The sequence below is a fragment of the Ranitomeya imitator genome, chromosome 1, assembly GCF_032444005.1.
Source record: "Ranitomeya imitator isolate aRanImi1 chromosome 1, aRanImi1.pri, whole genome shotgun sequence".
Lineage (NCBI taxonomy): Eukaryota > Metazoa > Chordata > Amphibia > Anura > Dendrobatidae > Ranitomeya > Ranitomeya imitator.
In genome coordinates this window covers 737,172,417-737,183,195 of record NC_091282.1, presented here as the reverse complement: position 1 = coordinate 737,183,195, position 10,779 = coordinate 737,172,417, and the positions used below count along the sequence as shown (strand labels likewise).

The 10,779-nt window shown below is 40.6% G+C and overlaps 1 protein-coding gene across 5 annotated transcripts in view; it reads right to left on the bottom strand.

Annotated features, from left to right (window-relative positions):
* Nucleotides 1-4,176: 4,176 nt before the first annotated feature.
* SYT16 (synaptotagmin 16) overlaps nucleotides 4,177-10,779 on the bottom strand; it is a 97,101-nt gene continuing 90,498 nt past the window's right edge. For all 5 annotated transcript variants that reach the window (XM_069733770.1, XM_069733745.1, XM_069733754.1 and 2 more), the window contains one exon: nucleotides 4,177-8,035. In XM_069733770.1, coding sequence (XP_069589871.1) covers nucleotides 7,722-8,035 — 314 coding nt within the window. In that variant the 3' untranslated portion in view covers nucleotides 4,177-7,721. The remainder of the gene's footprint in view (nucleotides 8,036-10,779) is intronic.

The following is a 10,779-nucleotide window of genomic DNA, read 5'->3' as shown; positions in this document are numbered from 1 at the left end:
CTCATGGCTTTTGTATCTCGCACCAGTATAGTCTGTAGTCACAGTCCATACTCTTTCAGATGATGGATATCATGACCGTAGCACTTGTATTGAGCTCCAGCCAGCAGCACAACATATAGCACAGTACCAGCAAGTACACAGAATGATAGAAATGACATAGTCTCACCCCTCCTCTGGCACGGCACGCTGATGATTGGAACCTCTTCGATTCAGGGCATCCTACTATTCCCACCAGTAGCACCCCAGCACCCCGCTTTTGGAGGGAACCCACAAAGAGGAAGTAGCGGCAAGTTTAGGAGGCTGACCCAGCACAGTGAGGTATATCGCCAGGTGACCAAAGTGTCCCAACCTGGGTTCTCCAAACGTTTTTGTCTGTTCAAGGATGGGTATTGGAGCAGATCGCTATTCCACCATATGGAGCCATGGTTCCCTTGGGCTGTTCCTGAAGAGTCTCTACAGAGGGACTTCTCTTTTTTGTTGTTGCAGTTTCAATGTGGAGGAGTGTGTATACTACATCTGTGGATCTCTAGTCTGAATTGACATAAATGGTGATGTACCATAACTGTATAGGTGACAAAGTCCACCCAGCGCTCATTGCAATTTTTCAAATCGCTTATTCTTCATCGCAGGTTTGAAAACTTATCCAGCAGATCTGAGGCCAACATCACTAAAATGGCGCCACAGGTAAAGGAGGAGAGTACATGGTTTTTATTATCTTGCAAGTTGTCGTCTGGGTAGTGGACAACTCCTTTAAATTAAAAAATTGAAGAACATAAAAGTAGAAAAGAAAAAGATCTCTCTCAGAAATGGCTCCATTTTCACAGGCAGGTTGTGTCTGGTATTGCAGCTCATCTTTCCTCATTAGAGCAATGCTGAATGTTTTTTTTTTTCTTATTTTACGCAATCCCTATATTTCAGCTTTATCATATCACAACCTCTCCGTGTAACATACCGTAAAAGTGATGACGCTTGGGGACTCAGTCTTCTCATCCCCAGGGAATAAAGTGTAATCCTGAACTGTCAGTGCGTTGTACCACATCTTATAGCAGAGCAGGGCGCTGACACGGTTTATGCTATAAATTATAAAGTACCATATCTATTTGGTCCTCGAAAATGAGAAGGGGTGACAAGTGGTTTTAATGGTAACCATGGATACTGCTGTAAAAAAAAACGGCTAAAAACAAAGTCAGTCTGTGAATTAGTGATTATCTTATGACTCATACAAAGCCCTTGTACAATCCACCTAACCGTTACTGAGTGATAGGACGCAAAGCCATCACATAGCAGCAGTGCGTTCGGCTGCAGACAATCGCCCAGGCATCGCATCCCACTCCTTTTTTATTCTAGGTAGATAAAGATTTCCTATTGTTTGCTCAGTGTGATAAATGACTGGTCACTAGCTACAAGTGCTTCTCACAAAATTAAAATATAATCAAAAAGGTTGTTTATTTCAGGTCTTCAATACAAAAAGTGATTTACTTTTGTAAATGTTGATGATTATCTCTTACAGCCAAAGAAAGACCAAAAGTCATTATCTCAGTAAATTAGAATACTTTATAACACCAGCTTGAAAAATTACTTTTAAATCCGAAATGTTGGCCTACTGAAATGTATGTTCAGTAAATGCACTCAATATTTGGTCGGGGATCCTTTTGCATCAATTACTGCATCAATGCAGCGTGGCATGGAGGTGATCAGCCTGCGGCACTGCTGAGGTGTTATGGAAGCCCAGGTTGCTTTGAAAGCAGCCTTCAGCTCGTCTGCATTGTTTGGTCGGGTGTCTCTTCCTCTTCCTCTTGACAATTAAGGTCAGGCGAGTTTGCTGGCCAATCAAGCACAGTGATACTGTTGTTTATAAACCGTGTATTGATACTCTTAGCAGTGTGGACAGGTGCCAAGTCCTGCTGGAAAATGAAATCTCCATCTCCAAAAAACTTGTCGGCAAAATTTCCTAGTAGACAGCTGCGCTGACTTTTGTCTTGATAAAACACATAGGACCTACACCAACAGATGACATGGCTCCCCAAACCATCACTGATTGTGGAAACTTCACACTAGACCTCAAGCAGCTTGGATTGTGGCCTCTCCACTCTTCCTCCAGACTCTGGGACCTTGATTTCCGAATGAAATGCAAAATTTACTTTCATCTGAAAACAACACCTTGGACCACTGAGCAGTGAGCAACAGTCCAGTTCTTTTTCTCCTTGGCCCAGGTAAGACGCTTCTTGTCTATTGGTCATAATTGGCTTGACACAAGGAATGTGACACTTGTAGCCCATGTCCTGGATACGTCTGTGTGTGGTGGCTCTTGAAGCAATTACTCCTGCAGCAGTCCACTCCTTGTGAATCTCCCCCAAATTTTCGAATGGCCTTTTCTTAACAATTTATTCCAGGATGCATTTATCCTGGTTGCTTGTGCACCTTTTTCTACCACACTTTTTCCTTCCACTCAACTTTCCATTAATATGCTTGGATACAGCACACTGTCAACAGCCAGCTTCTTTAGCAATGAGCTTTTGTATTTTACCCTCCTTGTGGAGTGTGCCACTGACTGCCTTCTGGACATCTGTCCAGTCACTAGTCATCCCCATGATTTTGGAGCCAACTGAAACAGACCAAAAGACCTATATAAACTCCTAGGAATCCTTTGCAGTTCTTTTTTGTTATTATAATTTACTGAGATAATGACTTTTGGGTTTTCATTGGCTGTAAGCCACAATCATCAACATTAACAGAAGCAAACACTTGAAATAGATCACAATGTTTGTAATTACTCTATATAATATATGAGTTTCACTTTTTGTATTGAAGAACTGAAATAAATTAACTTTTTGATGCTATTCTAATTTAGTGAGAAGCACCTGTGTGATTTATTGGAGTTGGGTAGTTGTTGGTCGAACAAACCATATACTGAAGTCCTGAGTTGGCACTGCTATGTTGCATTTTTACGACTTTTACGACAAATTACCTTTTCTTTCCATTTTTCATTTGCGCTCTGAAACATCAAGTGACAAAAAGATATATGTATGAGAAATGAAAAGCTCAACTGTTTTCTTGTAGAAGCAGTGCCTCCTTTGTTCATAGGCTTTGCCTGGTATAGCAGATCAGCCTCATTCACATGACATTGATTTTGACAAGTAATGTGTTATTTACTTATCCTGGTTCCAGCACCGAGCATGGCAAAACTGTGTCCCATCTTTTACTCTGATAAAGTCATCCATCTGGGTAACTTAAACTTGATTCAGGTGGCATAATGTTGCCTGAGTATTCAGGTAGTTGGCATTACTGCCACAACACTGTACCACCACTGCTATCTCAACTCTACTATTTTGCTACATTGTAACTCCAGCACTGCTATACCTAGCACATCTGTATAACTCTGCTATTTCATGATTCTAGCACTGCGACATTAGCCCTTGCTGTACAACTCTGCTACACTTTAACACCATCAATGCTACATCAAGCATAAAACTTTGTAAAACTTTGCTTTTCTGTGGCTCGAGCACCTCTTCAAGAGCTTCCCTTGCAAGCTTAGTTCTGCTACACTTTTTTGCTGAATCAACTCTGCTACATCACTGTGCCAGCTCTGCAACTTTGACCTTCTGTTGCAAACACTCCTATGCTACACTGGTTCCTCCGTGCTGAGTCATCCCTGCTACATTGCTGTGCGACCTCTGCTAATTTAAGCCTCTGTTGCAATCTTGGCTCTACTACACAGGTTCTTCACTGCTGAGTTGAATCTGCTACATCAGTGTTCCAGCTCTGCTGCTATTGCTCCAGTTCAGATGCTCAAGCTGCCATTTTTCCAGCTATCCCACTGATCTTACCATTGTTACAACTAGATTGTCCTGTTGCATCTGCACCTCCTGTTCATGCTACATGAAAACTGCTCAAGGAGACCAAAGGCTTTGAGGATCCACCTTTCCAAGGTGAGACGTCATACTATGCCATTGAATAATAACACAGTACAGCATCGCCTTATGGATATATTCTCCATTAGAAACTATGGTGTGGCAAAATATCCATGATATTACTCCCAATAAAAGTTGGAAGAAAAAAATTATTTTATGAGTATTAAACACAACTTTGTACAGAGCCGTAATGGGCACGAAGTCCAATGCAAGAAGCCTAAACTGACCCATTGCTTTTTGATAATTTTTAGAAATAAAAAAACAATTGTGTAAAGCATATTTTTTATTGCTTTCCATGCAGCTTGAAAATATAGAATCCAGTCTAAATCAGTATCAAAGACATTCCAGGTCATTAAAAATACCGGCGTAGAGACAATGTTTGTTGCATGCAGTAATATACGCAGTGCTATCTAACTACTACATAACAGTGGCCGTTACAGATCTGATGTCACGAATTCATCAATGTGAACACGCCCCACTGATATCTCACTCCACCACTTATTACCCAGCGACTATTTCATACCAATATGGTTTTTGCTCTACGACATTTTCTGTGCAAATCAGGACAACATTGTGCTTTCTACTGTATATTACAGTGGTTTATCCTGGTTGTCTGCAAGAAAGGGACATAGCTTTAATTAAAGGGACATTACTCTAATGTAAAGGCTTTGGGGGCCTTTGACATAGGGAAAAGTGATGTACCTTTTAGCTCAATTATTTTCAGACTTCCTGACATGCAGTTTTCTACCTGATGTAAGTTTCAGATTTTTCACTTGTCGGAGTGTCTCTTCTAGTAATATAGGCTGGATGTATCCAGGATGCTCCAGCTGTTATATAGGCACAGCTTCTATCCTGTCATTTCCACTCCATGCACTTTCCTCCTTTCCTATAGACCATTTTCTTTGCCCTCCCTGAGATACTTTGCTGTGATCTCTAACATAAAGAGGAGGCAGGGGGAAAGCAAAGAGAAATGTCAGGAGGAGCTATGATGTTTTTGAAGTTTTGTAGATCACATGGCTAGAAATTTATAAGACTAAAGCACTCCCTAGTCTGGTTTCACATTAGCGTTTGTGTATGCAGCATAGGGTTGCGTACTTCTTACCTTCAGATCCGCATACATCCGCATCCGTCCTGCGTACCTACCTTTAACATTGTGTACGCAGGGACATGCGTGGTCATGTGTTGTATGCGGATGCGTCTTGATATGCCTGCCGAACACAACATGGATAAGGAACGCAACAAGGATCAGCAGTCTAAAATCGGACATCATCAGTCGGTAAACAGTCAGGGGGTCAGATACTCTGCAGCAGCAAAATAATAGATTTTTTTTATAAAGATTATTGAAAGAGTTGCTTACTTTTTCATTTATGAAGCAACTATACAAAAAAAGTCAGAACAAAGGTGTACACAGGGGTTAAGCAAGGTTACATAATATATGAATTATATATTTGGGGGGGGGGATAAAAAGTAAAATAAGAAATGTAAGCAGCTTTATCCTTGGAGCCACAAGCACCAACACGTCTGTGGACCAGCGGCCCCCTATAACAGGGTGTCCAGTTCACAACACCATGGCATGCCATGTATCAGTCACGTGCAGCACTTGCTAAGTCACTGCCAGTGATTGCCTGCAGCCTTTAGGTGACTGATAAATGGGACTTAATTTCTTCCCAAATCTTAGGGACAGTTTTGTATAATCCCACAATTCGCTTTTAAAGCCATGTTTTATAGGAGACAGATTTGCAAAGGATTTTTTTTAATACATTGCTGTTTGTACAAATCCCACTAGCAGTAAAATCTCTGGGCCAGTCAAGGTTATGCCAGTGATTGATCAGGTTCTGCCAATCTCAGGTCAATGAGTGTAAAACACCGACAAAATGATAGTTTCCCAGTTCCCAGCAATTGATCTTGTGCAAGCAGAAGAATAGAGTTGTCATTCTATTTGGAATGTATGTTCTATTGCTATGGTAACAGCATATTTGATACATTTGCTATATGTGCAACCTTTAGGTCAGTTTCTAAATTTTCCGGGAAGGTGACTGATGCGGATGCTTCACCTTTTGGACAGCTTTAATGATTGTTAGGGAATTGCATCAATATACATTTCTTAAAGGGAATATGTCATATTCAATCTGCAGGCAGCATGTTACAGAGCACGGAGAGCTGAGCAGATTGATATATGACTTTGTAGTAAAATATTTATTATAACTTGAACTTTGGTCCTTCTTTTCAATCTCTACTCTCTGAACTTTTAAGTCCAGTGGGCGGTCCTACCTAAAAAGTCACTCCACCCACTGGACTCTTTAAAGATAAAGTAAGCAATTATTTCAATTCATTGCAAGTTATACTGATTTCTTTCTCTATAAAACTATATATCATCTACTCTGCTCATCGTGCTTTGTAATATGGTACATGCATTTTCAAATTCCCCTTAACATCATGATTTTTTTTACATTGCACAACAATGTAATAATAACTCTGTAAGGATAAAGCCAGATAATCCAACATTACTCTTCAGTATCCATCAGAATACGGACACCATTCACAGCATTCTATATGATGTCACGGAAGTGCTGTCACAATGAGCTGATGGGTACTGCCCTTATGAAAGGGCAACTATGTAATCTATATGACGTCAGGTACCCACATAGCTGATGGGCTGCGTGCATAATTGGCAGGTATTGCGCATGTGCCCTATACATGCCAATTGTACGAGAATCCCAGCAATATATTGGGAAGCAACATCATCGGCACCGCGTCCGCTCAGCTCCTCATGCGGAAGTGAGTGGAGCCAAACAACACCTTTAAAGGGAATGTGTCAGTAGGATCAACCTTCCTAAGCCCTCTTGGTCATGTAGGTCATAAAAAGTTGAATAAAATGATACCTTGGTATCTGCAATCCAGTGTTTAATTCCAGAGAGGTCCACATTTTCATCAATATGTAAATAAGCTACCAAGATCTATGGGCCGGACATAGATCTCCCAGGCAATCTGTCTCCAAAGCTAATTTTAAATGAAAGGGGTCGTTACCAGTGTGAGACATGTACTAAATGACATTCTGCTCTCCTGGTCTACATGTCTCACACTGGTAACTTCCCCTTTTATTTATAATATGCTCTGGAGGCAGATTCTCGGGGAGATCTATGTCTGGCCCATAGATCTTAGTAGCTTATTTACATATTAAGAAAAACATGGATTTGTCTGGAATAAGCCATCGGATTGGAGATATCAAGATATAATTTTATTCAACTTTATAGGACTTACATGCCCATATACACAACTTAGGGGACATTATCCTACTGCCAGACTCTCTTCAAAGCATCCAAACTGGAGATTAACTTGAGGACCTCACTGGAAAACGGTCCTTCTTACCTATCCTAATTAATTAGCTATGAACCTAGTTGATGTGATTTGTTTCTCTGGGAAACGAGGCAGTTCTTTCTGGCAAATAGTTTTAAAAATGACATTGACAATTTAGTACACAGTATTATTTCTGCTATCATACTTTCAGAATCCTACACTTATTTATTGAGGACCTGTAACCCATCCAACAGGACCATCCTTAATTCCCCCTTTACAAAGGCCTATGGTTCAGTTCGCAGCAGATAATTAGTTCTTAATTTGGCATAGAACGTCAACAACTGGTCTGCCATATATTCGGGAGGACCTCTTGTGCTAATACAAAGTGCAAATTTTTTGTCATACATGTTCTCCCAAAAATATATCCAGCCTATTGACTTTTTATCCTATACCAATTTTTTCTTCTATAACTCTATTCTGTATGTTTGTAAGTTCTGATAATTCTGTAGTTCATTAGGCTTCCAGTAGAGTATGCCATCGACACACTTCTTGACCCTTTGACTCCTTCATTTCCAACCAATGACTTTGCTCTTCTTCTCCGCTGCTGTTTTGACCCAATGAAATCCAGCCAATCATTTCCTTTCTTTTGATGGTGCGCCGATTATATATGGAAATCATCAGAGTGACGTCAGTAAGCTGAAACAAAGCCACTTGAAAAATGAAGGTTTCTTTGTAGACTGGGTTTGGTTGGCCCCTTCGTATGGATGTTTTACAACGTGATAGTTCCTGGCCAACAGAACTTAACAGTGAGAGTTTTCCATAGGTATCTGCCGAGAGAATAATATATGTAGGTTAAGTTGCCATATAAAAGATTAAAGACTTAAAGCCATTGCAGAAGGCACTGCCCTCAGATGACATCCAAATGCATGTGCTCTAAAAGGGCATATGGAAATTGGTTGCCTTAAAGGGGTGTTCCCATCTCTAAGATCCTATCCCAATATGCAGCATATAATAATAATAATATTAGCAAATACCTCCAATTAGAAATGTAGTATAGTTTTTCTGATTCTCTATGTCTCTCTTCATGTGCAGGCATTGCAGGACCTTAGTTACCACCACTAATATAGTGACAGCTAGTTAGCTAGTGGTCGTAACCATGGATACATAAGGTCCTGCAATGCCTGCACATGAGGAAAGAAACCTAGTGAATCAGAATAACTATACTATATTTCTAACTGGAGGTATTCACTAACATTATTATTATTACTACACCTACTACATATTGGGATAGGATCTTGGAGATGGGAATACCCCTTAAATGGAACCTAAAGACTCTGTAAATTGTGATCTCCTAAGAATCTAAGTGGTCTTGAAATCTCTCCTAGCCTCTGCAGACTCTGCATATTGTGATATTCCCCATGGTAGACATCTAATAATCTCTATGATTTCTCCTCTCCTCTGCAGACTGCCTTGAGCCAATGGCATCCAGGAGCTATTTGCTGCAAGCAACTTTATCCTGAGCCACATAACAGCGGGCTATGTAGAGGAGTTACACAGACCCTACAGCAACAAAATGGCTAGTAACATCTTCTAAAGCTTTCCTTTTGTCTAACTGCTTATAGTTCTGAGATTATAAACCTGATTGGAAGGGGAATGAAGCATTGAGGTTAATAAAAGTAAAAACTAAATTTGAAGGTTTCAGGTGGAGTTACAATATAGTCCATGTCTTTGTATCTTCCGTGCTTTTAAAGTAGAAAGGGCGATCTTAAAGACATACGCATAAAACACCTGTCCTTTGTAACATCATTCCTGTCTATCTATAGTGCCAATGTTTTTTTCGTTGTTTTCATTTATCTTTTTCTATTTCAGTATGATGTGCAATATTGCACTGTGCCAAGAATTATGCACTGAAAGGAGTGTGAACACACTTCTATCTCACTTCCTGTGACACCTGTGATGAACAGTCTAAAAAGAATATTCGAGTATTCTAAGGGCACCACTAGAAAATAAAGCCGATGTAATCAGTAGTATTGATAAGGGCATATTATTCAGGGGCAGATATATACTTGTTATAAGGGCCCAAGAGGTAAGGGGGCCACTACCAGCACCAAATCAGGTGAAATTATGGATCATGGTGGGCTAATGGGCTGCTAAGAGCCTATATATTGTTTTTGCACAGGGGCTGTCGTCTGTCTGTTTCTGCTCCTGGCATTACTTATTATATTTTGCCGCAATACGCTCAGCATCACATGGAAAAATCCTTAAGAAAAAACATGTCCTTTTTGTTTGAAAATGATACTGGTTATTTCTCACTTTGTACATTTTGCTTCCTTTTAGGCTGGTTTCACATTAGCGTTTTAAAACGCAGCGTTTTAAACGCAAACGCATGTAGTGAAAAAAACGCGTTTAAACGCTACGTTTTTTTGACGCATGCGTTTTTGCATGTTTTAACACAAACGCGGCGTTTTGACACGTTTACATGCGTTTTTCCTGCGTTTGCGTTTTTGAAATGCATGATGAGAAGTGTGTGACAGCTGCCAATCATCAAAATCAACTAGAAAACCCACTATAAACAGAAATAGCTAGGGTTAGGGTTAGGGTTATGATCCCTAGTAACCCTAGGGATCCTAACCCTAACCCTAGGGATCCCAACCCTAACCCTAACCCTAGGGATCCTAACCCTAACCCTAGGGATCCTAACCCTAACCCTAACCCTATGGATCCTAACCCTAACCCTAGGGATCCTAACCCTAACCCTAACCCTAGGGATCCTAACCCTAACCCCTAGGGTTAGGGTTAGGGTTAGGATCCCTAGGGTTAGGATCCCTAGTAACCTTAGGGATCCTAACCCTAAGATTCCTAGTAACCCTAGGGATTCTAACCCTAACCCTAGGGATCCTAACCCTAACCCTAGGGATCCTAACCCTAACCCTAACCCTAGGGATCCTAACCCTAACCCTAGGGATCCTAACTCTAACCCTAACCCTAGGGATCCTAACCCTAACCCTAGGGATCCTATCCCTAACCCTAGGATCCCTAGTAACCTAAGGGATCCTAACCCTAACCCTAGGGATCCTAACCCTAACCCCTGGGGTTAGGGTTAGGATCCCTAGGGTTAGGGTTAGGGTTAGGATCCCTAGGGTTAGGGTTAGGGTTAGGATCCCTTAGGGTTACGGTTGGGGGTGGCTTATCAGTGTGTATTCTTGTGTTTTTCTATTAAAACGCATGCGTTTAAAAACGCATGCAAACGCATGTGCTTAAAAACGCATGCGTTTACATAGACATCAATACGTTTTTTTTGCCGCGAAAAAACGCCACTAGAAATTACTACATGTTGCATTTCTGCAACAAAACGCATGCATAGAAATGACGCATGCTTCGTCAAAACGCGGCAAAAACGCACGCAAAAAAATGCATGCGTTTTTTATGTTAAGTATAGAAAAAAAAACGCATGCTTTTTTTGCGCTAAAACGCAAAAAAAAAACCACAAATGTGAAACCAGCCTTAGGCCATGTTACCACGTGGTATAAATGTTTTTTTTAATTCAGTATTTTAGTGCCAAAAAAAACGC